The following is a 27,981-nucleotide window of genomic DNA, read 5'->3' as shown; positions in this document are numbered from 1 at the left end:
GTTGACTAGTCTAAATTAAGTTATTTAATCGAGTTAAATAAATTTTTGAATAAGTTGATAAAATTTCTCTTTCGTTATTAAAACAAAAAAAATTATTGTTTATAAATTAAATTTTAATATATAAATATGTAATATTTTACATTTTTTACAGAATTATGATAGAAAAATAGTCATGTTTTTGCGATTTACCTTTGTCTTTGAAAACTATTCTTTCAATGACTTTTCTTGTGTTGCATTATCGACATTTTTTCTTATGATGCTCAGTACTTTTTGGTATAAAAACGATTGTCTATTTGCTGGTTTGCAAATGGAAAAATGATCTTGAGGTATTTCGAAAAATTCCCCAATACCTGGATCTAAACAAAAGTAAATAAATTATAATAACTAAAATGTTAACAAAACAATTATGGTTTTCAATAATAGTAAAAATACACTAAATTATGTTTACCAGCCGACTTTGGTTTGACAAATTGAAATTTTAATTTTAAAGCTGTAACGAGTGTTGATTTCGTTTCACTGAAACTCACAATATCCATTGGGAAATTATCCAACATTTTAATGAAATTCGCATGTAAATCTATCAATTTTGGTGATTCTGAAACAGAAAATTATCTTTTATTTTTATGAATCAAGACTATTTATTTCGAAATGAAATTCCACTTACGTTCTCGGAGTTCTTTAACTTCAATCGAGGGCCAAACAAGCATTTCCGATGCTTGATTCAAGGCAGCGGCACTCGAACCTTGATGTGGTGTACTATAAAAAATAATTCCTTTCGACATTTTGCAAATATTATGTTTATCTCCATTTTTCCATTCTGAAATCACAAACAAATGTTTAAATTTTAAAAAACGATTTCATTTTACCAATTTTATTATTATTATTTTTCTACTTAAACAAAAGCATTTTTTTTAAAGATAACTAATATTTCTAATATTTTTTTCCAAACGAGGTAAATTATCATCAAAGACTTTTTGTAAATCTCACCTTCGACTAGCATTGTTTTCGCCAACAATCCACCCATTGAATGACAAATCCACACGACAGGTTTTTTTCCAACACCGGCTAAAACTAACTTTCTTATAAATTCATCGCTTCTTTCTTTAATTGTGCTCCTGGAGAAAAATTGTCATAAAGATTGTTGTTTTTAATTTATTTTCCTTATTTATGGAAATAGTAAAATTAAATTATGAAATTAAATAATTAATTTAAATTTGTGGCATTTTTTTTAATTTCTAAACTGTCAAACTTTACCTCATTCCTTCAATAGGACAAAGAGGTGTCCACGTGGACAATTTAGTGTCATAATTAATTCCAATGACACGCACTGAAGGCACATCCTTCGAAAGCCAATCTTTCGGCCAACATTGCGTTTTACAACTTTTCTCTTTGCCCTCTTGCATGCAATTATCATCTCTAAAAATAGTAACAAAAATTAAAAATTTCCCCCCTAAATAATTGTACCTGGTAAGAAACATAATTCGAATTTTATTTACCCTTTGCATGTGTACGGTCCACAAGCCTGATAATTAACATTTATGGGACAATCGTGAAGGACAACTTCAAAATCATGGCCAATTCGCTTCCATTCATGCATTTTCAAGTCCTCAGCCAAATCCTTAACAAATTCCTGTGGATACCCTTTGATTATCTCAGTAAATGAGTCGTTACTGTATTCCTCCGAACAAGGATCTAAAAAATTGTATTCATCCCAAAGAATATTTTTAATCAGTTTTCTAAATAATCTAAATCACAATAACCCTAAATAACCAACAATAAAACAATAATAAAACAAAATTGGTCCTAAATAAATAATACATCTTAAAAAATGATTTTTAGTCTTAATATTGGAATAAAAAAATTATTAAAAGAAAATTATTTCTGAAAGAATAATTGAATTAATTACAATTGAAAAAAATAATTATTGTAAATTAAAAAATGGTAGAAAAAATAATAAGAATTAAATTAAAATAATTAACTTTCTGTGAAAAAGACGAAGAAAGGCCGTTGAAAGGATCATTTGGATAAAATAATTTGAAGACAAACCTACAATCTCCGCGGGTATTAAATGTGAATCTCGTTGTCTCCAGGTGACAAAAACGCCACCCAGGAGTCCGTGTATAAAAATCACATCCATCTTTCTCTGGGTTCGATACCTCTGCAATGGATGTAAAGGAAAAATACTTTGAGAATACATCTCGCCCTTATTATCATCTAAATCCAAATTTGCCAACGCTCTTGCTGCCGGCGATGCCAGTCGAATATCCTCATCTCTGGACCATTGCGCCAAAATTCCTATCCATCCTGAATTTACCAAAATTCACATTTTATTCATTTTTACCATTTGCAAAAAAAATTGTATATCTATACTAAATAAAAATGATTTATAGTTTGGAAGTAAATTTTTTTACCTGATCGAAAAATATCATCCAAACAATCGGAGTGAAGCGAAAGATTCGACAATATTTTTGCGAGTAAAATCTTGATATTCAAATTATTGTCGAAATTGTTCTGAATGTTCGTCAATACAGAGAGACCACCAACATCTACAACGTCTGAAAAAAATATTAAACTAAAAAACATTATAATAAAATAAACAATTTTTAAATAGTACTTTTAGCAAAAAAAATTATAGTAATAGTAATAAAATACTAATTTTTATTTCGAGAGAAACGATTTTTGTACGAAAAAGAAAAAAAATTAAAAACCTTTGCTGTGTTGCTCAAGAGAGGAATGATGATGAATGGCTTGTAAGCAATTTTGAAGAAATTCTGGATCCCAATTTATTGCTGGTGGCACGGCAAGACCGACACTTACTAAATCGTGGTCGAATATCAAACCTTCCTACACGAGATTTTTACCTTTTACTGCTTCTATATTATATTTGAGTCATTTTTCAATTGCCTCTAAATTTTTCAAAAAACATGCTGCAGAAACTTTTACAAAAAGCTCGTAAACATAGACAGCGAATTTTATTTTCTACTATTATACTCACGCGATGAAAGTCTTTGAACTTTCTGTTAATAAATTGCTTTAAACAAGGATGACAACTCTGACATAAATTATCCAATTTCAAGAGAATTGTGTGTGTCCTCTCTATCAGATCCTACAACAAAAGTTATCAAAATTACAAAAAATCAATCAAATTATTAATTATTAATAATAAAGTACATGTTCCGGTAATATGTTCGCAGCTTGAAAATAGTTGTTGTTTGCTTTTTTGTTTCTTAACTTTTTTATAATTTTTCTTTTCAAATATTTTCAATTTTAAAATTAATTTACTGCAAATCATCGAATTGTTGCAAAGAATTTTATCAAAAAATTTGATAATAATAGAATTCCTTCAAAGAATTTTATTATTTAGGAAAACAACTGAATTCTCGCGAAGAATTTTACTATTTATAAAAATAATTGAAATGTTTCGAAGAATTTATTAAAATTTTAAGAAATAATTAAATTGTTACGAAGAATTTTATAAAAATATTTGAAAATAATGAAATTTTTTCGAGAAATTCAATTAAAGTTGTTTTGAAAATAAATGAATTTCTTTAAAGAATTTTATTATTTTTTGAAAATAATTGAATTCTTTCAATTTTTTTTTGACGAATATATTTAAAAATTGCATTAAAAGTAATTTAATTTTTATATAGAATTTTTTAAAAATATTTTGAGAATAATTGAATTATTTTTCGAGAATTTTAAATTCTTGTTGAAATTGAATTTTATTAAAATTTTAGGAAATTTGACTTCATTCGAGGAATTAAATTAAAATTGTTTTGAAAATTATTGAATTCCTGCAAAGAATTTTACTATTTATAAAATTAATTAAATTCTTGTGAAGAATTTTACTATTGATGAAAATAATTGAATTTTTTCAAAGAATTTATTAAAATTTTAGAAAAAAATTGAATTTCTTTTAAATGAATTTGAATTTTTGTTTCAATAAAATTTTAAAAAGTTCCAAATATGTATAATAAAGAGTCATACGAAAAGTTTATGCTTCTCATGATAATAAGGTGGTTGTAAAAAAAATCTTAAATCCGTATTGGGCATTCTTGCCAGGGAGACAGCGGTCCTTGCATCGAGCATTTGTGCCAAACCACGATAATGCCAGTCTGAAAAAAATATTTCACAGAATTTTCGACACATGGAATCGAAAAAACGAAAAGACAAAAATACCTTTCAGGTGTTTTAGATTACTCAGTGAATAAACAGCTTTTTCTCGTTCTTCTTTCGAACCATTGCGAGCCATGTGCAATAATCTATAAGCTAAACTACGGTTTAAAGTTTTCCACCATTTAATTATTATTTGAGTGAGATTTTGCGGGTTTTCCTTCACATACGAATTAAGATCATCCTTTTCTCGAAACATGAAGATATCTGTAATTAAAGAAAAATATGTTAGCGAGTACTCCTAACAAAGTCGGCTGTAGACGCAAAAATTAGGTTAATATAATTATAGGAAAAATTTAATATGTAGAATGGTTATGCTTAATCCAAAAAAGTATTTCTCGGGGACTCTTGTCGAAGTGCGTAAGGCCAATAGGGCAGGAGTATAAACAATAAACAAAAAAAAAAAAAAGAAAAATATGTTACTCCCTGAATTGTTATTAAATCCAATAATGAACAGGAGGCAATATTATTTTTAGTGTTCAAAAATTAAATTAAACCTTATTAAATTACAACCTTTAAGTCTAGGATCGTCGACATAAATATACTGAACGTGGAGATTTTCTAATTGCAAAACATTACTTGCAACAGCTGCTCGAACTTTTTCTGAAATTTGATGCAATTGATACAGAAACCAACAACCACTGAAAAATAAACAAATTTTAATTAACCATTACGTTTTTCTAATGTCTAAATATTTACACCATTCAATTTAAATTTCTCCACATCTGCTCTTTTCCTTTTTATATACGGATAATAATAAAAATAAAATAAAAATGAAGACTATTTTGTGATCAAAACAAAACATATACATACCCTGCAGATGCAACACAAATTCCAGTTGATTTGAGATAATAAATTATTTTCTTGTAATCTCTTAATCGCATTGCTTTTCTATAAAATGGCACAATTAAACATTAAACCAGAATTAAATAATAAAGAACAATAAAGTAGAAATTCAGGAAATTCAGTAATGCTTGTAATCCTTGTAATCCAGATATCGATGCATCTGACCATTTGTCAAAATTTATAGGTTAGAAAATTCAGAATCAGTGCGCACTTTATTTATATTTGAATTATTATTTATCATTTTCATTATTACTTCCAGTAATATTTTATTTTCACTTTTACTTACTTTGTTGTTATGTAACACATAAATAATTATTATACATACGTTAATTTGTTTCTACATTTGGGAAAAATTAAAATTAACCCGCCTTCAGTTTACGCATGTGCAGAACACTGACACGTGGGTCACGTGATAAAAAAACGTGTTCAAAACTTTAAAGGTTATGTAGTTCTCACGTTTATTTTTGCACGCACCACATTTTTATTTTAATAAAAAAATAACAAAACAGTACAAAAGTGATGAACAACAAAATATTTAGTTGAAATATTTGTAATAAATAGTATTCAAAATGAAAACTAAACCTTTGCGGCATAAAGAAACAAATACTTTTAAGGTAAACGACAATTTCTATAAACATTGCAGTTTTAAGTCTAACCTAAAAAAATTACAATTTTTTAATTTCTTTTAAATTTATTTGCTACTAAATGAAATAATTTCCATAATTTATTGTTCAATTCTATTAAATATCTATATTTAAAAATTGCTTTCATCTACAAAGAAAATTTATTTGAAAAACAAGTTTTTCTCTTGTAAAGAAGTACATCTTGTAGAAAAATGTTTTTGTAAATCTCTTCGCAAATAGTGAATTAATCTTTTAGGTTTTAAAATTTCCACATTATGTAATTATATATAAATATTGTTACTATAGCACAAAAGTAAATGTTGCATTTTTTGTTTAGTTTAAACCCTTTTCGGAAAGGGTGACACAAATCGATGTTGACGTATTTCATCGAGTGTCACATCGTTATGAAGATGACACCGAGGAAGAAACACACTTCTATCAAGCACTCCAAAAATGGAATGTCCTTAATCTTTCGGAAATTTATGGCAGTCTGAAGAAAGAATTCAGAAATATAATTACTTTACCTCAATTGCTAAACAGTCAGCAACATGTACTCGACACGCTCCTGAAATATTTGAAATTGAAAGATCCTCTTTGCCTACAGACTGTTTTAGAGTATGTATCAACTATTTATCTTGAATTATTAATTATATTCTTAATTAAACTATTGATTAACTATTATTTAACAATTAATTAACATTTAATCAACTATTAATTAACTAAACAAACCAGATTCAAAACTCATTGAAATTTACTTTAAAAAATTACAGATTAATTGTCGCAGTATCGAGAGATTTACAGAAAGAATTCTGTCAACATTTTCCCGAATTTCTAACAGCAATTATCGATCTTCTGTGGACGAAAGATGCCGATCAACTTGAGTACACTTTTACGACACTCGCCTATTTATTCAAATTCCTATGGCGTTATTTAATTCGTAACGTAGACAAAATTTTTAATTTACTTCTACCACTTTTATCCGAATCGCGACCACACTACATTAATAATTTTGCCGCCGAAAGTTTCTCCTTTGTCGTAAGAAAAGTTAAGGACAAGGAGAATTTTCTCAAATTAGTTTTAAATGCTCTGGAAGAAACGCCAAATGGTGTCTCAGGTTGTGGAAAATTATTATTTGAAGTCATTTCATCAATCTCCGGTCAATTTCATTCATGTGCCGAGGAATTATTAACCCTTTATTTCGAATCACTCGAAAATGAAGAATTAAATCAACAACTTCTCTATAAAGTCTTAATCGAAATCATCAACAATATGCAAGCAATAAATTACAAAAAATCCGATGTTTTATGGACAGTTATTTTACGAATCATGGACAAATTTATAGAACAACATTCGACATACAAGAAATCGTCCGAAAGAGAAGATCCATTGATTCTAATTCTCCGACTCATGTTTCAATTGATCCATCAAAGAGGTGGGAGAATTGTAAAAGATCCCTTGAATCTAGCCCGAAAATTAGCAGACGTAATCACTACTTTCGAAAAGAATCCCCTAATTTTAGAAGAGATTCTCAAAAATTCGACAGATTTGCTACTCGCTCCCTGCGTTACTATTAGTCAAGAGACCGGAAGTTATTTGACACTGAAAATTCTCTCCATTCAATACACTGAATTGTTGCTCAATACAATTGAACAATTAATTTCATTTTCGTCCTTTGAATCACTGATATTACCGCGTTTGATGAAAATGAACATTGAAATGGAATTCAAGCCTAAATACCTACGTTTGTTGTCCAAAATTATTAAAATCAAAGCTCCTCCTTCGTTACGTGGAAACAATCTTCAAAATTGGCGAAAGTTTCCCCTGAACATTCAGGAAAAAACTTTGGAAATTGATTATCTAAGGAAAAAATTACAAAATTTCACACAAGAACCAACGAACGAGGCAATACATATTTTGCTAATTCTTCCCCATTTGTGTCCACTTCATAAGGATCTCGATTCTGCTTTATGTGAAATTATCCTAAATCTGTATAAAAAACTTGATGATGAAACAAATCTCAATTTAGAATTAATACAAAAATTCTCGTTTCTCTTCCTGTTGGCACTCGACTCTATGATTCATATAAAAAATCCCGATTTAACTCTCAAATTTTTGTCAAAAACAAATCTCGTGAAATTGACCCAAATGTACAAAAATCAACCATCGATATTAAATTCCCTGGATCTTGTCTTGACCCACGTAAACGAATCCCAATCGAGGGGCGAATTAATCAACGAAACGACCTTTGAAAGTTTACATCAATTTTTAGCGGAAAATTTACGATCAGAAAATCCACGAATTCGCCTAACAGTGGCGCACATTTTCTACCTGTTCAATCAAAACGGTAACAAAAATGTCTTCGAACTTATTTACCTAGCCGAGAATGAACCAGCAACTGTTCACAAATATCGAGAAAAATTGTTGCATCTTCAAGCTATAAATTTCGACGGTCAAGCATTGAATTCCTTGGATCCGTCTTATTACGACATACCACTGAATTATCTAATTGGCAATTTTTATTTAAATTTCTCCCTCATCTGGGAACCTTGCGGCAAAATTCTAGCCACTTACGCCAATAAACAATGCCCTCAATTTTGGCCAATTTTCCTCTCGCAATTAAAAATGGAAAACAACATTCCACCTTTCTATAAGACAACAATCAATTGCGACGTAATCACGTCGTTGGAAAACGAAATTTGTGTCAGTGAGGAAAAAATTGATTTCGATAATTACAGACTACAATTGTGGAAGTCGATGGAGAATTTCACGGATTATTGCGAGACGAAGAATCGCGATTTGACTGTGATGTTTATCGATTTTGTGGATAGATTCGTTTTCAAGTCGAACAGTGAGGATGGAAAGTCGTGTAACATCGAGAAACGAGGGGAAATCGATGGAGATGCAAAGGAGGAAGAAGAAGAGGATGAAGACGAAGACACAAAAGAAGAAGAAGATAAAGAAAATGAGGATCAAGAAAAAGAAGAAGAGAAAGATGGAGAAAAAGAAGAAGAAAAAGTTGACAAAGAAGATAAAAATACAAAAGAGGAAAATAAAGAAACCCAGCCAAACACAAAAATAAAAATAAAACTTCTCCTCGCTCAAATGCAAATATTCAGCAAAGTCGTAAATCCAAAATCACTCTACCGCGAAACGGAAATGAGTAAAATTTATCTCGATTTACTCTCATCGAAAAATGCCGAAATTCAAAAAGCCGCTCTAAATTGTCTCTTCGCCTACAAACACAAATACCTAATTCCCTATAAAGAACACTTAAGCAATTTTGTTGACGAGAAACAATTAAAAAACCAACTAACCCACTTTAAAATCACCAATGACGAAAGTATGATCGACAATGCACATCGCGACGATTTATTTCCAATTCTTATGCGAATAATTTACGCAAAAATGACAACACGCGTGGGAATGAGGACAGGCGGTAAATCCGGTGGTCTTCATCGTCGTAAAATGATTCTTCGCTTTCTCGCCGGCGCCGAGGAAAAGGAAATGTTCACCTTCGTTCAAATGGCCTTCAAACCCTTCCTCAATCAATTACTACCAATTGTCGAGCAAACCAATAATCTCAACAATTTTATCCAACAAATAATCGAAAATGTCGATCTCAAAAATGTCACACCACCAAAACGTTTACAAAGTGCCGTGAATCTTCTCGCAATTCTAATCGAACAATTCGGTGGCAAAATGATGGATAAACTACTCCCTCATCTTCTTCGTATCTTACTTACAATTTTAGCCCAAATTACTGGTATCGTTCAAAAACTCACTACCGTCCACTCTGGTTTTCTGTCCTCAATAAAAAATATCCGAACCACTTCACTCAATATTCTAGCGAGATTTTTCATTCATTTCGAAAATTACAATTGGACAAGTGACGAAATTGATGCTTTATTCACTGTCGGCGTGTTTCCTTGGTTAGAGAAACTTCCCATTGAGGGAATTCACAGTCCCACTCCGCTATTGAAAATATTCCTCGCCTGGAGTCAAAATTCACGCTACTTTGCCCTACTCGTCAAGCACCAGGAGAAAGATTCAACATTCATGCCACTGGTATTCATCGTCCGTTTACTATTACACCCGAAGGCGCATTCATCAGTGACGAACACAATTCTAGAAATACTGGAGAAATTACTAACTCTGGAGAATCATGAAAAAAATCCCCACTCAATGGAAATTGACAATCCAGTCGAATCACTGAATTCAATCGCCTCGAATATTTTGCAAATCGACGACGACACATTGCCAAAGGGAATAAATTACGGTTCATCAATTCTCCTACCACACGTTCCCGACATTTTGGAATTCATGCGAAGAAAATTGGAGAGAAGCAAAAAATTCAACAAGAGCGTGAAAAAGACGGATCTCACCATTCTTTCCCGAATTTCGGAATTTATCACCAACAGCGAGACGAGTGGGACCCTCCTAGAATTGTTGGTCCCGATTCTTGTCAAAAAATCCAACCTTGGCGAATCCGAAGACATTCTAATCGATCTCTTAACGACAATAACGAACCTCTGCCAAAAAGTCGAAAACCCCGGGGCGCACGTAAGAATAATTATCCCTCTGATTGGTTCAATTTCTTCTGTTCCAGCCAGAAAGGATCTAACCAAATTATTCAATATCATCGCCCATAGATCGTCTTCCAGGGAAATGATTTCCGAATTCAATTTACTAGCCCAACTGAACGCCTACGACTCGAAATGGCTCGATCAACCGGACTTCGAAAAGAGACTAGACACTTTCGCGAAAATAAAAAATCTCCTGGAGGAAAATTCCCTCTCCCTCGAATTCGGCGTCGCCGTCATTTACAACTGCTTCTTCTTTCTAAAGAATGACAACGATCTCGCAGTTCGTTACAGTTCCACCGAAACAATGAAACTAATCAGCAAACACCTAGCCAAAAGTCATAAGGAAAATCCCATTAATCGACGATACTTAATCGAGGACACGATTCTGGGGATTATCCGCAAGAACCTAAGATCGAAAAACGAGAAACTTCGTCTGGAACTAATATCATTTTTAGGTTTCATGGCCCTCGAGTGCTCGGACGTTCATCCAGTTCTCCGAGATCTCTCCCTCCTCGCCAACAAATTGGACCCAGAAGTCGATTTCTTCGAGAATCTCCAACATCTACAACTGCATCGAAAAGTTCGTGCTCTTTTGAAATTCTCCACCGTAGCGAAGACTTTGAACAAAGCCCCAAATCCAAAAACTCTCACACAATTTATTCTCCCGCTCGCGTCGTCATATCTACTGAACGAGGATTTCCTCAACAAGAATTCAATCGTCGACGCTGCGATCGAAGTCGTCGGGAGCGTTTGCAGACTCCTGCCTTGGCACCACTACGAAATCGTCCTCAAATTCTACCTCGACAAAATGAGACACTCCCACGATTTCCACAAACAACTTATCAAAATAATAGTCGTTATTCTCGACGCTTTTCACTACGATCTCTCCAAGTATAAAGAAGTCACCATTGAGGAGAAATTGAAACAAATCCAGGAGGACGAGAAGGAAAAGAAAACGAGTGCTTTGGAGAAATTACAAGGGGAAAATTCGGAGGAAATTCTCGAGGAGCTGAAAGAGAAGGACGAGAAGGAGGAGGAGGAGGAAAATTTAGAAGATGCTTTGGAAAAGTTGGAAGCAGAAGACGAAAGAGAAAACGAAGGAGAAAACGAAACAGAAAACGAAAGAGGAACTAAAAAGGGAATCAAAAGAAAAATCGAAAGAGGAATCGAAAGAGAAACAGAAGCAGAAACAAATCAAGTTCCACTATTCGAGAAGCAAACAATCCTCTCGAGTTACGTATCAAAAAGACTAATTTTCAGCATTTCTCGCATCTTCCTGCCGCAACTGAACCGAGCAATCGTCGCTCGAACGCAACACGAGAACAGCCACAAGGTAAATCGAAAAAGAACCTCCTTCGATCGTGAGGAGGAAGAACTAATGCGAGTCCCCGTCGCTCTCGCCTTCGTCAAACTCCTGCAGAAACTCCCCGAGTCAATGCTCGATTCCAATTTACCCGGAATATTCATGAAAATCTGCACATTCCTAAAATCCCGCCTCGAGTCAGTGCGAAGAACAACCAGAGAAGTCCTGCAAAAAATCATGATCACCCTGGGTCCCGCTTACCTTCACTATTTACTCCGCGAAATGAACACCCTCCTCACAAAAGGTTTCCAAATTCACGTTCTCGTTTTCACAATTCAAACCGTCTTGGTCTCACTCAAACCCCACTTGGAACCAACTCACGTCAACAAAACTCTCACCAGTATCCTCTCCGTCTGCAAAATCGACCTCTTCGGACTGACCGCCGAGGAGAAGGAAGTCGCTGGAATAATAAAAAATGTCTCCGAGGCAAAATCGACCAAGAGTTACGATATCTTTCACATTCTAGCGGAATTCATCAACGAAACTTGTTTGATTGACATCATAATGCCGTTGAAGGAGGTTTTATTGAATTCCCACTCGAGTAAAAAATTACACAAAGTCGGCGAGTGTTTGAGGTTCGATTTTTTTACAATTTTTATAAAATTAATTAAATTCATTTAAAATTAAATAAAATTAAAATAAAAAAAATTAATTTAAAATTTTTTCAGACAAATTTGTCTCGGATTAGCTGACAATAGATTCATAGAGGTTCATTCGATGACAATATTTCTCTATGGTATTGTTTCTGAAAGTATTCCCGATCTTTTGCCGAAAAAATTGAAGGAGACAACAGCAACGGAGAAAGAAATTAAGGCACGAGCTTTCAAGAGACCGGATATTTTCCTCATTGCACCGGTGCCAAAGAGACGAACCTGCGAGAGAACAATGGCGAAAACAACTGAAAATGCGAATGCACACTTTTTAATTGAATTCGGTCTGAGATTGTTGCACATTTTTTTGAAACGAGACAAATTTTTGGGTTCCGATTTCAAGCCACTTTTGAATCCATTTGTTGGAATTTTAAACGACAGTCTCAAGTCTCAACATGTTAAGGTAAATTTTATTTCTGGTTATTAAATTTCTAGTTTTAAACAAATTACAAAAATTCAATGAAATAATAAACATTAATCTTATTAGTAATCGTTGTATTCGATTATACTATGTAATTTTAATTCTTGCATAGAATTTTATTAAAATTTTTGAAAATACATCATTTAATTATTTCGCAGAATTTTATTTGAATTTTAGAAAGAAGTTAAATTCTTTCGGAGAATTTAAATTAAATTTCATTGAAAATAACTGAATTTTTGAGAAGAATTTGATTAAAAGTTTTTAAAATAATTGAATTTTTATTAAAAATAATTGAATTCCTGCGAAGAATTTTATTATTTATGAAAAAGTTGAACTATTTTAAAGATTATTTTAAAATTTTTAAAAATAATTTAGTTCTTGAAATCTTCTACATAATTAAATTTATTTCGTAAATTTATGAAAGTGATTAAATTATTTCGCAAAATTTTATTAAAATTTTTTAAATAATAAAATTCTTCAGTGGAATGTAATAAAAAATGTATTTAGAATAATTGAATATTTCTAATAATTTTGTTAAAAGTTTTGAAAATAATTTCTGCAAAGAATTTAATTGAAAGTTTGAAAAAAATTAAAATACTTTCGACAGATTTTATTAAAATTTTTGAAATTAATTAAATTTTTTTTTGAAGAATTTAATTAAAATTGTATTAAAAATAATTGAATAATTCGAAAAATTTTATTAAAATATTTTAAGACAATTGAATTCTTTCGAGAAATTTTATTTTAATTATACTAAAAACAAATAATAGAATGCTTTCAAGAAATATTTTGTTTCGTAGAATTTTGCTAAAAGTTTTGGAAAAAATTTAATGAAAAGTTTTAGAAATAATAATTTTATAATTAATAATAATAATAAATAAATTTAAATTATTTGAACATCTCGTATAGAAATCGACAAGATATTTCTAACAGCAACTTGAATGTAAGACATTTTTGATTAAATAATTAAACTTTCCAGTGGTAATAAGTTTATTCTAAATTTTTTTAAAATTCAATTATTTTCCAAATTTGCAATTAGAATTCTTCAAAAATACGATTATCTTTCAAAACAATTTTTAAAAGTAAACAAATAAAATTCATTAAAAAATAAAATTTATTTCAATGAAATTTGACAGAATTTTCAATTGTTTCAATTTTTTAAAATTATTTTCGGAAATACAATTATTTTTAAAAAATTTTAATTACATTTTTTCAAGAAACAATTTTTCGAAATTTCTGAATTAAATTATTCAAAACTTTAATACTTTTTGTTAAACAAAAAATTAAAAACTTATTCTTATTTATTTTTCGACAGGATCGAAAAACCGCTGCCAAGTGGTACATTTTTATAATTTTAATGTTCATTTCATGAACACTTTGCTTCCTCATATAGAAATAATAATAATTGAAATATAAGAATTAATTTTTATAAAAGAGTTAAAAATCATTAAATCTTGGTCCAAAAAATATGTTTTTATATATTCTATAAGATGGTTATAATAGTTTAATAATTACACATAAACAAGAATGTTGACAAAATTATATTTTCCACAATTTTTGATTTTTCAAATACCAATAATTCGATAATTTTTGACCAAATCAGGTTCAAAAATAGGTCAATCGAAGCCTTTTTTAATGCTCTACAAGTTGGTAATGAAACTTTTAAAGTTTCTTTTATATTTTTCAACAAAATTTTCAAAAAAGTGTTATTTTCGAAAAATTTAGATTTTTAAAACTTTAACATCTCTGGCTAATATAAACGAAAAATGTTCAATGAAGGCTCAAAAGATGCGTCTGAAAAAACTCTACAAAACTAAAGAAAAACATTTATAGGTGCCCTAATATTTTTTTTAAGTTATGGCCAAAAAACGTTTTTTTACAAAATGAAAAATGCAAAAAAAATTATAGTTAAACTTTATGAATCGGGATCAAAATACTCTCATTTTATGTCCCCCGGGGAGACCTACAATTTAAAAAAAAATTAAGGCCTTTAGCTCTTTCTCGTTCTGACATATTGAGGCAAATGTAATGTTAGTACACACACACACACACACACACATCGGGACAAATTTTTAAAATCCGTTTTTTGAACTTCGGAGATCAAAATACGTCGAAATTTTTTTTTATTTATTTAGAACATTTATACGGGCAGTGCCCATTCGTACATAGAGTACTAAAGGATTAGGTATAACGAAAAAAAATTTATAAATATGTCAAAAAATCACAATCGAAAATTTTGCTAATACAATCCTTCCTCTATGAGGAAGCAATTTCATATAATTTCAATGAAAAACCTTTTGTTTAATTATTTCTTAAAATTGCAATTGTAATTCTTCCAAAATCCAATTATTTTTTTAGAATTTTTGAATTAAATTATTCAAAACTTTAAGAATTTTTAAAAAAAGTATTGTCATTAATAATTTTTTAAAATGAAAATTTTAATATTTTTTTTTTGCTTCCCTTAAATTTTCAAGAAATTTAATTTAAAAAACTTTTAAAATTTTTTTAATTCCTAAAATTCCAGTTATAACGCTTTAAATATTCAAATATTTTCTAAAATTCCTATCAGAATTCAACAACGAGAATTGAATTATTTAAATAGAATCATTTTTGTAAATTCATAAAATACTGTAGGTTCAAAAGTAAAATTAAAAAATTTTTAAAGATAAAAAAATAAAATTCTTTAAGAAAATATAAAATTTTACAAAATTTCCAATTTGTTTCAATTATTTAAAATTTTTTCAAAAATTAATAATTTATAGAATAATTAAATATTTTTAAAAATTGCAACTTGTACCTCTTTATTGAGTTTTTGAAATTGGGGTTAAATTTTCTTACTCCTTTTATTTTATTATATTTACAAATTAACTGTCAAACTTTTGACATAACAATTCAAACTATAAAACAAAAGAATAAAAGAATAAAGAAAAAAAATAAAAAGAATAAAACAACACTAATTTCACGTGAGGACAAATTATGTCAATTATTGTAATATAATAATTGAAAAAAATTGAAATAATTGAAAAATTTTTTTAATTTGAATCAATGAATTGAATGTCGCATTTCGTGCGTAACATTTGTCTAGTAAAATTAAATGAAATTAAAATAATAAAATTAAATAAAATAAAAAATAATTTTTTTAAAGAATAATTTTTTAATTATCTAATTTTTTCTTGCAGATATGCACATTAAGTTTGCAGTGCCTGAACTGGATACTAAAAATGGATCTCCCAGCGGTACATGAATTAATTTCCGAAATTTGCGCCTCGATATTCAAAATTCTTCACAAATATGCGGTTGCCGATTTGAGTAAAGGCGACAATTACGATCTAGTGATGTCAGCTTTCAAATGCGCCTCAGTAATTGTTCGGGATGTGAAACATTTCACAATAAATGAGGAACAATTAAAACTACTGATACTCTACGTCGAGCAAGATCTTCACGACAGTGAAAAGCAAGCCACCGCTTACGGTCTCCTAAGAGCAATCATAAGTCGTAAAATGATTGTACCCGAAATGCACGAGGTAATGAAAAAAGTATCAACTCTCATCGTCACATCGGAATTGGATCACGTGAAACAGCAATCGCGACAAATTTTCTATTCCTATCTAGTCGATTATCCATTGGGGAAAAAAATTCAAGAACATTTGGAATTCTTTGTCGCTCAATTGTCCTTTGAATTGCAACCAGGACGAATGAGTGTTTTGGAAATGCTACACAATATTGTCAAGGGTTTTCCCTTAAAAGTTCTCATGAAGCAAGCTGTCTATTTATTTGTTGCGATTGGTATTCGAATTATCAACGATGATGATCCAGAATGTCAGAAACTTTGCGCAAAATGCATTCAAGATATGTTGGAGAGACTGTCAAATAATAAACGAAATGAGCTTTTTGATATTGTTACTTTATCGTTAAAGGATAAAAAAATGATGCACCGAAGTTTAGCCGTTCAACTTTGTGGTCTTTTCGTTTTAGTCGAGAAGGAAAAATTCGAACGAAGATTAAATGATTTATTACCACTTATTTTGAAACAATTTTACTCCAACGATATCGATGAAACAAAACCTGGACGTTTTGTGAAAATTCAAAAAAATGAAAATGAAGACAACGAAGAAAATGAGAAGGATCAAGAAAAATTAAGAGATCATCATTTAATTCGTCTCTTCCATTTATTGGTAAAATTGTCCACCAATTGCACCGCATTTCTCAAGGACAAAAAATTAAACGATCATATTCATTCCTTCGCTGGTAAATAAAATTCAAAAATAATTTTTTATTGAAAAGTATTTCTAGTATTTTGAGTTAATTAATTTAAAAAACAGTTTTGTCAAGAAGCGAATATTAACAATCAAAATTATTCTTTCAGAACAGAGTCAATCGCTATTGGCGCATCCGCACTTGTGGGTTCGTTTGGGAGCTTGTCAATTTTTGGAATTTATTCTCGCCACCATTGACACTAAGAGAGTGGAGAAGCTTTTGAAAAATCCAGACGACAATGAATCGGGATATATTTATTCGGATCCAGTAAATACTTTGAAGAGTTTAACTCTTGATTTGATTGCTCAATTACATCCGGAAATGAATGTGGAGGAATTATCGAATCAAGTTGTAAAGAATTTGGTCTTCATTGCGAGACTGTTGAAATCTTTAAATCCAAGATATGAAAAGAGTGAAGATAATGAGGAGGCTGACAAAAGTAATTCGTTATCGCTTCTTTGGCTCGTGAAGAGAATGAGAAGATCTGTTAATATGGAAGTCACTCAATCACCAAAATTAATTTGCGTTGTACGTAAAAAACCATTTTTTATTTTAATTTTCTTCTATTTAAATTCTATTCCAATTTTATTTTACTTGAATTTAATTTTGCTCGAAGTTTATTCCAATTTTGATTTTCTTTAACTTCAGGCTTCGCACTCCATTATAAGTTTAAAAAAAGTAGGAAAAAGTAGCCACGACGACAAAAAAAGTAGGAAATAGTAGCCTCGGTGACAAAAAAAAAAAAGAATTAAAGAATTTCATTAAAAACTTTTTAAAAAATCAAATTTCCAAAGTATTTTAATTTAATAATTGATATATAATTAAATTTTACAAGGAGTTACATTCTAATGTATTTATGTTTCTAAGTGCGAAGATTAATAATTAAAAATTTTATTAGTTAATTTAAAAAAAGATACACACTTCAAATTTTTTAATAAATTTGAATTTTCGCAAAGTTTTTTTTGAAAATTTTGAAAAATAAGATTTTTTAATTCTGTTATTTCAAAATAATTAAATTATTATAAACAAATAGTTGAAAATTTTTTATGTAATTGGAATTTCTTTACATTCTATTTCAAATAATTTACTTCTTTTAAAGAATTTTATTTAAATTTTTCGAAAATAATCAAGGGAAGTTAGTCATTTTCATAAATAGTAAAACTTCGACAAAACTAAATTGCTTTCAGGAATTTTAATAAAATCCATTATAAAAGTTCAATTATTTCTATAAATAACAAGAATTCATTTATGTTCACCACAAGAATTCAATTATTTTCAAAAATTTTTCTTCATTCAATATTTTAATTTTAATTTGAAAATCAATTTTAATAAAATTTCCAAAAAGAATTCAATTACTTAAAAACAATTTTGACAAAATTCTACACGAATATTCAATTATTTTCTAAAAGAATGAAAATTTCATAGGAATTGAATTATTAAAAATAGAGTTTATCTAGATTTTTTTTTTAAAAATCAATTATTTGAAACTTTTTTATAAAATCCTCGCAATAATTCAATTACTTTCATAAATAATAAAACTCATTGCAGAAATAGAATTATATTTAATACAATTTTAATCAAATTCGTTGAAAAATGCAATTATTTTTAAAAATTTGATTAAAATTTGTCGAAAGAATTCAATTATTTCAATTATTTTCATAAATAGCAAAATTTTTCAGATTTACTAAATTCTTTTGAATATTATTTTTGAAAAATATTCTTCACAAGGATTCAATTACTTTCATAAATTTCCATAAAATTCGAAAAAAACAATTCAATTATTTTTAAAAGTAATAAAATTCTCCGCAGAAATTCAATTATGTTTAAAAATTTTTTGAAATTCTCTTCGAAATTTCAATTATCTTTATAAATAATTAAATTGTTCTCTACAATTCAATTATTTTCAAAAATTAATCAAATTTTCAATTATAATTATGAACAGACAAGATTTTTTTTTTGAAAAATTAAAAAAAATTCTTTGTTTAATTCAATTATTTTTCAAATTTTTAATTAAAATTGAGGGTTCACGTGCAATAAGGGGACGCGCAGGCTATTCGTTGTCCTCTCGCGCAGCCGCAGAATCGCTATACGCGGGGACTTTCACTTCCATGCGTATCCCCTTATTGCACGTGAACCCTCAATTTATTAAAAAAAACATTATTTGCAAAAATACAAATTTTTGAAACCATTTGTAGATTTATTTATGTTTGAAATCAAATAAATATAAATTTGATGAGAAAATAAAACCGGGAAAAATTAGAACAAAGCCGGGAAAAACAGGGAATTCAAAGATTATCATTTGCAAGAAAATCTAAACACAATATATAATCAGTCCTTATTGATAGAGTACATGTCGGTAAAATTATTTCCTAATAGGTATCTTATTGACGGTCGGTTTTTATTAACGATTTTAGTTTTTAACACTGTTTTTAAATGGAAATGTGAAAACTAAAAATCTAAATTTGACTATTTGTTCAAAAAAGTAGCTTTTAGTAGCATTAGGCTCAAAAAAGTAGCCAAAAAGTAGCAAATAGTAGCTTTTAGTAGAAGAGTGCGAAGCCTGTAACTTGAATTTAATTTTACACGAAATTTATTCAAATTTTGATTTTATTTTACTGGAATTTAATTTTACTCGAAATTTATTCAAATTTAAATTTTATTTTACTTGAATTTAATTTTGCTCGAAAATTTTAACTTCTTTACTATTTTACTCGAAACTTATTTTATTTCAATACTATTTTACTCTCACTTTATTTTATTTGATTTAAAATTTACTATACTTTTTCCATTATATTTGACTTTCAATTTTTATAATTTTTTTTTCTTTCCTTTTCTCTATTTAATTCACGTTGGAGAATAAAATGATTATTGGCGTAATGTTTCTTCGCAGAGAAATGCAGTTTTCAAATGGATTGCTGGAATTGTGAGTACAATACCAATGGATATTTTGAGACCTCTTTTATTCAATTTGCTTTCGCCGTTGGTGCGAGAAATGGCAACAACCGAAGAGTCGAATGCTCCTTTACGTCAATTGGCGAAAGAAATTTCCGTGATGATAAAAAAGAGATTGGATAGTGAGGAATATATTCAATTGTTGAGTAAAGTTCAACAAAAAATCGATTCCAGGAAAACAGAGCGAAAGAAGATACGTAAACAACAGGTAATTTTCCTTGTTTATTCATTTTTTTGGTTGTTGCAATCTTTCTCTTTTATTGGAATTTTCCATTTCCAAATCCTTTCAAATAATGACAATTAAGTAAATTTTATTTTTGTTCCTTAAAATCCGATTTTTATCTTGTTTCAAATTGAATAATCAATAAAATTAAATAATAAAAAAAATCAAAGAATAATTAAACTTTTTTTTATATTCTGCAGTCAATAACTTGTTACATTAAATTAATTTAAACATTAAATTTAATAAAGTTAAAGACTTAAGAATGTTAAATTAAGTAAAAGATGTTATTTGTTTTTTAAAAAATCAATCCACATTTATTCAAACGATTATTTATGTCAAATGTGAAGCTTCTCGTCCATCGACGATGGACCTCTTCAGACAATATATGGAAACTGCAAATTATTATTATTTAACATAAGTTAACGGTTCTTAAAAACAAAAAACAATACTGTTATTATATTCCATTATAGTAACATTATGTACATAACCTCAACTTACCAATGTGGATATCTTTTATCACATATATAATTCTAATAAAATTTTACAAAACAATCACCATATAAAAAATCCGTTTTTTGCATCCAAAACGTTGAGATCTTTGAAAGGGTCATATTGGCGGGTATTTTGTCCCTTTAAGGTTCTGAACATTTAAAAGGTTCAGTTGATAACTATATTCATAAATGGTAAAAAAAAAACCACTAAGAGGTCCATCGTCGATGGACGAAAAGCTTCACATTTGACATAAATAATCGTTTGAATAAATAATGTGGATTGATTTTTTAAAAAACAAATAACATCTTTTACTATATTAGAACAATCCAAAAAAGTTAAACATTAAAAAAAAAAAATAAATAAACAAATAAATAAATTAAGTTGACTTTTTTTTAATTAAGTGAACTATTCTTAATTCTTAAATTAACTCAAGAATATTAAATTCAATTCAATTCAATTCAATATTAAACTTAATTGAATTCAATTTATTGACAATTTTCTGAATGTTGGCTTTATTGAATTAAATAATAAAATGAAATAAAATTTTTAATTTTAAGAAAAATGAATTAATAATAAATTATAACAATCAGTAGGTAAATTATTTTAAAAAATAACAAAAAAGTTGATTAATTTTTATATTTCAGGTAATAACGGATCCTGAATTGGCGGCGAAACGAAAGATTTCAAAACAACAAAAGAAGAAAGTTGCAAGGAAGAGGAAAATCGAATGTCTAAAGGGGAAGAAAGTTTCGCGAAAAAAACCACGAAGGGAAGTTGATCTTGAGATGGGATGAGTTTATAATTAGATAGAAAAAAATTGTATGTATTTTTATTTATTCTTCGGAATTTTGTACATAATATACCGTAAGTAATAAATTTACTTTTATTTAGTAATAATTCTCCTTTTAAACAATTTTTACAATTTTTTTCCTTTTTTCAATTCGTTTTATTTTCTTTTCCTTTAATTAATTTAATTTAAATTTTTAGGTATTTATTTTTATTTCTTTATTCTCGATTATTAATTTTATTTATAATTATTTTCTCATTTTTCTCAAGTTTACCTTTAAAACAGACTCGCTCACAATGGAACTTGAAATTTACGTTACAATCGACAAACGAAATGAACAATAATTAACATGAAGTGTAGGTTTTCGTTCCTTTCAATTGTTTCTGATTGGACGAAGAAGTTAATGACTAGAAATGACTAGAGAACCATTTGCTAGCATAGCCTGACAAGAATAGTTCATTTTCATTAAAAGAAGATCAAGAATAAATGAACAGTGCCGTGACTATTTATTGTTCTCTATAATTTTCCTTTAATTTTCATCTAATTTCAAACGTTTTTTTTAATTTTTGAAAAGAAATTTTTTTTACCCTTTAGCTAAAAAATGCCCAATTGAATAAAAAATTCAAGAATAATAATAATCTCTTTTTTTTCAACGATAATATAAAATTAATAAAAACTATCTTTTCCTCAAGTATAACTTTTTATCTCCTATAAGGAAGAAATTTGAATTCTGCATTTATCTTCATTTCGTTAAGGGTCAAAAGTGATATCTACCGTTGATAATAGACGGAAATATTGTTACGGTACTGAAACGATAATGAAACTACAAACGAATCCACGTAACTAAATAAAAGAATTACGAACACACAAGTCACTAGCACTTTCTATATAATCGTTCAAATTTAATGGTGTCACATTTCGCTCTTTGGATTTTTAGAATTTTAATCTAATATTTCTTCTTTAAATCTTTAGTGTTTTTTAAAATTTTCTCCATAAATTGTAAATTCAATTCATCAATTTTCGACTAGAATAATTATTAATTAAGAGCGAATTAATTTTAATTGAATATTTTAATAAACTGTATAATATGATCAGTAGTGTTTTATTAGTCATCGTAAGTGTTCTTCTGATCGTTAATTTCACATGGAGAAAAAGAAACAAGAAGAAACTTCCCCCAGGTATAAAAATTAATTTTTTTATTCTTCAACCATTTATTATAACTGTTCTTCACCAATTTCAAAATTTGGAAATATTTTTTTTTCTGTCTTTGACCAGAATCATTTGTAATTTTCTTTTATTAACTGAATGATACTTAGTAATCGGCGGGTAGAAATTGCGGCCGGGTTTCCCCTCATTATTTAAGTAAAAATGAAAATGAAAATAAAATAAATAATATAAAAATTAAATTAAAAAGATAAAAATAGACAAATTTGAGAGTACACCGTTATGCATTTCTTTTTTTTATAAAATGTAAATTTACTATCAACAAGCAATAATTCATTTCCGCGTTCACGAGTTATTTTTTCAATTTTCATTTTAACGATTTATTTTTCTGCACGACACTTTCAAGAAGCGTTAACACTAAGATGTTATTGTTTTTGAAAGGTCGAGTCGTCCTATTCTATTTACTCATACATTAGACATACAATCAAAATCTGCTAAACAATTATAAGCGATTAAATTACTAATAAATACACACTAAAATAAATACTAATGAATAATAATAATAATAATAATAATAATAATAATAATAATAATAATAATTGGATAAAAATTATTTTTATTAATTAATTATTTATTTTATTTTTTTATTATTATTAATGATTTCATAATTACAATCATTCAAACGATTATTTCAATTAAAAGCCATAAGGGGAATAAAATTAAAATCAAACAGTGGAGGGTAGGCTGATTTTAATTTCATAATTAATAATAATAATAAAAAAATAAAATAATTAATTAATTACTAAAAATAATTTTTATCCAATTATTATTATTATTATTATTATTATTATTAATTTTGATATTATTTATTTTATTTTATTTTTTACTTAAATAATGAGGGGAAAATGCCGATTCAAAATTAAATAGTAAATTCAAAATTGAATAGTAAATTTATAACTGAATACTAAATTTAAAACTGAATTGTAAATTTATTTATAAATTGGTTTTTTCATTTACTTTTGTTAAATAGTTTAAAATTTTCCAAAGATTCAAATGTTTCCTATGTTTTTCAGGTCCATTCGCTTGGCCATTTATTGGGAATCTTCATCTTCTTCGTCAATTGTCACGTGATTTTGGAGGTCAACACTTAGCCTTTTTAGAATTATCACGACGTTATAATAGTGATTTAATATCATTAAAACTCGGTAGAAATAGAATAACAGTCGTTTCGGGTGATAAAGGCATTCAATACGTGCTCAAAAATGGAGAATTCGATGGAAGACCGTGGGACGAATTTATAAAACTACGAAATATGGGTCTTCGAAAAGGTATATTTTCAATTTGCAAAACAACAATATTTATGTACAAAATTTATTTAACAAATCGAATTATAATAATTTTATTTTTCAAATTAGAATGAATTTAGCTTAATAATACAATTTATTGACTGATAAAGTCTAAATCTTGTTTCTCAAATTTATTACTTATTTTCTCAATTTTTGTTCCAGGAATAACAATGTCAGACGGTCCAGAGTGGAAAGAAATTCGCGGCTGGTTTGTTCGTACATTTCGTGAACTTGGATTTGGCAAGAGTCATATGTTTCATTTGATTCGAGATGAACTCGTTGAGATTTTAGAGAATTTAGGCGAGGGTGGTGTTCGTTATTTAAAGTCAGTGACAATGAATGCAGTTATAAATGTTTTATGGAGATTAACCGCTGGAAAACGTTTCAGCGATGAGAAAAAGTATAAATTTTCGAGTAAATCTTATTTGCAGTTTTTAAATTATCAAAAGGAGTATTAAAAGAATGTTTCTTTTTTCAGACTAAAATACTTTATTGATTTAATGGATAGGAGAGCGAAGGCCTTTAGTATGGGTGGAGGAATTCTTTCAAGTATCCCCTGGATTCGTTATATTGCTCCAGAGGCCTCAGGTTACAATCTTCTTATGACACTGAACAAAGAGCTTAAAAGTTTCTTCACGGTTCGTCATTGCAACTACATGAAAATATTCGCTGCTAATAATTAATTTTAATTTTTTTCAATTTAATTTCAATTCTACTTTCTTCATTCTATTTAAATTCTATTTCCATTTTATTTGAATTTAATTTCAAATCTATTTCCACTTTATTTAAATTTAATTTCAATGTTATTTAAATTCTATTTCCATTCTATTTTAATTCTATTTTCATTTTATTTGAATTTAATTTCAATTCTATTTTCACTTTATTTCCATTTTATTTTAATTCTATTTCTATTCTATTTCATTTTTATTTCTTTTCTATTCAAATATTAAAAAAAACTAAAATATTTATAATATTTGAAATAATTGAAATGTAATGTTTTCAAATCTTTCGAATTTTGAAAAATATTTCTGACTTTTTAGAACTTATTTCATTTGACGTTTTTTACTATCAATCTTTTAACATTTTTCAATTTTTTGAAAGATTTAAATACTTTTTCGTTTTTAATTATTCAAGAAATAATAAATTCTACTTACAAAAGAGAACGCCACCAAAAAATACTTACAGAACAAATTAAAGGGAAATTAATAATTGATTGATTATTTAAAGTTCGATAATGAGAAATTTTATTCTAAATGGAAATTGAATTTTTTAGGACACAATTGAAGATCACAAGAAGAACTTTAAGCCAGGAAAGGATAATGATTTGATTGACATGTTCCTTCAAGAAATGTATTTTGGAAAAGGACCTTCTGCTGGATTTACTGGTAAGATCATTTTATTTCATTATCTTTTAATACTTTTTTACCTTACTTTTATTTGTTTTTATTATTTATTAACCTTACGCGTTCTTTCAATTTACTCTTTCTTTTAACTTTTAATTTACACAATATTAATAAATTTATGAAATTTCTCAATTTTTAGCCACTCGTTTATTCATTTTTTCTCGTTTCTTATTTTTCAGAGGACCAGTTGGTTTTAATTCTAATGGATATTTTCATCGCCGGTACATTGACAACCACTACGACTTTAGATTTTATTTTTCTTAACGTTCTCATTCATCAAGATGTTCAACGAAAGCTTCATGAAGAAATTGACTCGATTATCGGTCGTGAAAAATTGCCGGAAATAAACGATAGACAAAGGTACAATTTTGTTCCCTCACAAAATTTATCTAATTGAATTCTTAAAAATTCAAATTCAAATTCAAATAATAATAATAATAATAATTTCCCAAAATAGTTTACCATATTTGGAAGCAGTTTGCGCGGAATCACAGCGATTGTGTTTGGTGACACCAACAATTGGTCCACGTCGTGTACTCCGTGACACTGAATTACTCGGCTATTATATTCCTAAAAATTCGACTATTCTAATTAACGTCTACAGTTCGAATACATGTAAAATTCGCTACAAAGATCCCACGTCATTCAATCCGGAAAGATTCATTGAAAACGGATTATATCAGCATGACGAAACCTTAATTCTATTTGGACAAGGTAATTAATTTTTATCAATACAATTCTTTTCCTCTATTTCGATTTTGTTTTCAAGAAACTTTATTCTTAAGGTAAAAGAAGATGTCCCGGAGAAATTTTGGCAAAATCAGCAATTTTTCTACTAAGTTCAGGTGTACTGCAAAATTTCGAACTTCATCCAGTTCCGGGACAAGAACTCCCTTCACTAAAAATCGTTCCAGGCTTAACAATATCACCGAAACCTTACGAAGTTTTACTCAAACGGCGAAAACAATTTAATGAATAATAATTGCTTCCTCCTAAAGGAAGCTTTGTATTTTTGTTTTTAATCACTGACTGGAATACTCGATTATGAAATTCAGTATTGATAAAATTTTTATCCATCAAAGACTCATTAATTATAAGTTATTAGTTATAAGTTAATTCTGATTGTCGGGAACTCGAACTGTCCAATTAGACGATTTTTATAAATTTTAAGTTGAAAAAAAGAACAAATCTATTGCAATTAATGAATTGAAAATAAAAAATTGTCAATTTTAGCAATTGCTAGATTTACTTCTCAAAAATAAATAATCTCCCTCGTGAAAACAAAACATAATTAACATTGTTTACCTTCAAATTTCCCCAGAGCGTAAACTTTTCCCATAATAAAAATGAATTTATCTCATTGTTCTTAATGGCAAAATGAACACACATGAAATTACAGCAGAGAAAAACTTATCTAAACTACGAAACATTAACTTCAAAAATTTAAATAATCGTCACGATACGATTTTATTCAACTTTCCCTTGCATTTAACATTTCTTTCCTTTTTAAATTTCCTAGAAATAAAATTCAATCGAATTGCTAATTTTAGAAAATAGAAAATAAAATTTGCTTATTTTTCCTTTTTACATATTTATAAAATGAACAAAAATCGAAAAATTTTCTAAAATCAAAAGTTGTAAAATAGTAATTGTAGAAACAAAAATTATATTATCTCTTACCGAGAGAGATTATTTCACTACAATATAAATCAAACAAAATTTATCACCTCATCAAAATCAGTTAAAACCAGTTCAAAAAGCTGTTCGAACATTATTTTTTTTCTTCGAGTCATCTAAGTGCAATATTGAGTTATTGCAGTAATTATCGTCGATTTATGTAAAAATAAATTTAAAGAGAAATTTACAAAATACTGACGGGAAAGTTGATAAATCACTTTCAAAAAAAATTTTTTAGGGGGAAATTATGAGAGGATTATTCAAATGATAATAGAAGTAAGTTGACTCATCTTTTGAATAAAAAGAAAAAAATATCCGTCTTCTTGGAAAGTTTTGTAATTTCGCTACTATTTTTTTATATCTTTTTTAATTGAATCTTTTTTTACTTATATTCTTTTTTACTTATATTTTTTTTTACTTATATTTTTTTTACTTATATTTTTTTTATTTACATCTTTTTTTAATTATATCTTTTTTTGCTTATATCTTTTTTCACCTCTATCTTTTTTTTAACTAAATGCATAAAAAATTGACGAATCATTTTGCTTTTTCAGATTCGAACAAGGAAGTGAAGAGAGAAATATTGTGGAAACGACACGAGGGTAGAATACGAGAGTCTTGTCAGTGAAATCACTTTCTCTGGACGCTTCCATTTAGCGCTTACTCGTTTATATACGAGAGCATATATAACAATTTATGCTTTTTCATCGCGTCTTTTTAAACGAAAGAAAGAGAGACACATGAATCTCTGCATAATAACAAATTCACACTAATTATGGAGGAGAGACTTATTCTGATTACTATCCGAATTCTTCCTGAGGCCTCATGATGAAAGTTTATTGTAATTAGTATTATTCGCTCGTCTTGAAAATATTTCTTTTCCCTTCAGCGCGATCTTTATCAGACAATTTTCGTTTTGCAAAAAAAATTAATAAAAATATTATTATTATTACTACTACTAGCAAATGTTACGCGCGGTATTTCATTTCTTATTATTACGCAACTTAAACATTTTTTTTAT

At 28.3% G+C, this 27,981-nt stretch overlaps 3 protein-coding genes across 4 annotated transcripts; 2 read left to right on the top strand and 1 right to left on the bottom strand.

Moving 5' to 3' along the window:
* Positions 1–92: 92 nt before the first annotated feature.
* Positions 93–5,218, bottom strand: LOC122498000 (protein SERAC1). Its single transcript, XM_043605476.1, has 14 exons — positions 4,987–5,218; positions 4,687–4,814; positions 4,180–4,380; positions 3,988–4,115; positions 2,996–3,106; positions 2,709–2,844; positions 2,412–2,555; positions 2,047–2,304; positions 1,497–1,692; positions 1,255–1,416; positions 988–1,115; positions 665–817; positions 449–595; positions 93–356 (listed from the first exon to the last, which is right to left on the bottom strand). Exons 1-14 carry the CDS (start codon positions 5,055–5,057, stop codon positions 205–207), a joined length of 2,115 nt encoding a protein of 704 aa, XP_043461411.1. The 5' UTR covers positions 5,058–5,218; the 3' UTR covers positions 93–204.
* A 236-nt stretch (positions 5,219–5,454) lies between these two features.
* LOC122497807 (small subunit processome component 20 homolog) lies at positions 5,455–22,410 on the top strand. Of its 2 annotated transcripts, XR_006301176.1 has the most exons (9): positions 5,455–5,633; positions 5,980–6,257; positions 6,413–12,163; positions 12,257–12,641; positions 15,839–16,907; positions 17,026–17,444; positions 19,807–20,076; positions 21,228–21,447; positions 21,640–22,410. XR_006301176.1 is itself a non-coding variant. In XM_043605108.1 (8 exons), the coding sequence occupies exons 1-8, from the start codon at positions 5,589–5,591 to the stop codon at positions 21,375–21,377; spliced, it is 8,367 nt and encodes a 2,788-aa protein (XP_043461043.1). In that variant the 5' UTR covers positions 5,455–5,588; the 3' UTR covers positions 21,378–21,480. The 2 variants fall into 2 exon arrangements, 1 of the variants encoding a protein (XP_043461043.1); XM_043605108.1 differs by lacking the exon at positions 21,640–22,410 and having other exon boundaries at positions 21,228–21,480.
* On the top strand, positions 22,325–26,515 carry LOC122497808 (probable cytochrome P450 305a1). The gene is made up of 8 exons (XM_043605109.1): positions 22,325–22,548; positions 23,608–23,862; positions 24,043–24,280; positions 24,359–24,518; positions 25,154–25,265; positions 25,463–25,643; positions 25,741–25,997; positions 26,069–26,515. Exons 1-8 carry the CDS (start codon positions 22,458–22,460, stop codon positions 26,260–26,262), a joined length of 1,488 nt encoding a protein of 495 aa, XP_043461044.1. The 5' UTR covers positions 22,325–22,457; the 3' UTR covers positions 26,263–26,515.
* Positions 26,516–27,981: the final 1,466 nt, after the last annotated feature.

Source organism: Leptopilina heterotoma, unplaced genomic scaffold (assembly GCF_015476425.1).
Source record: "Leptopilina heterotoma isolate Lh14 unplaced genomic scaffold, ASM1547642v1 Lhet_14, whole genome shotgun sequence".
Lineage (NCBI taxonomy): Eukaryota > Metazoa > Arthropoda > Insecta > Hymenoptera > Figitidae > Leptopilina > Leptopilina heterotoma.
This window is presented reverse-complemented; position numbering and strand designations above follow the sequence as displayed.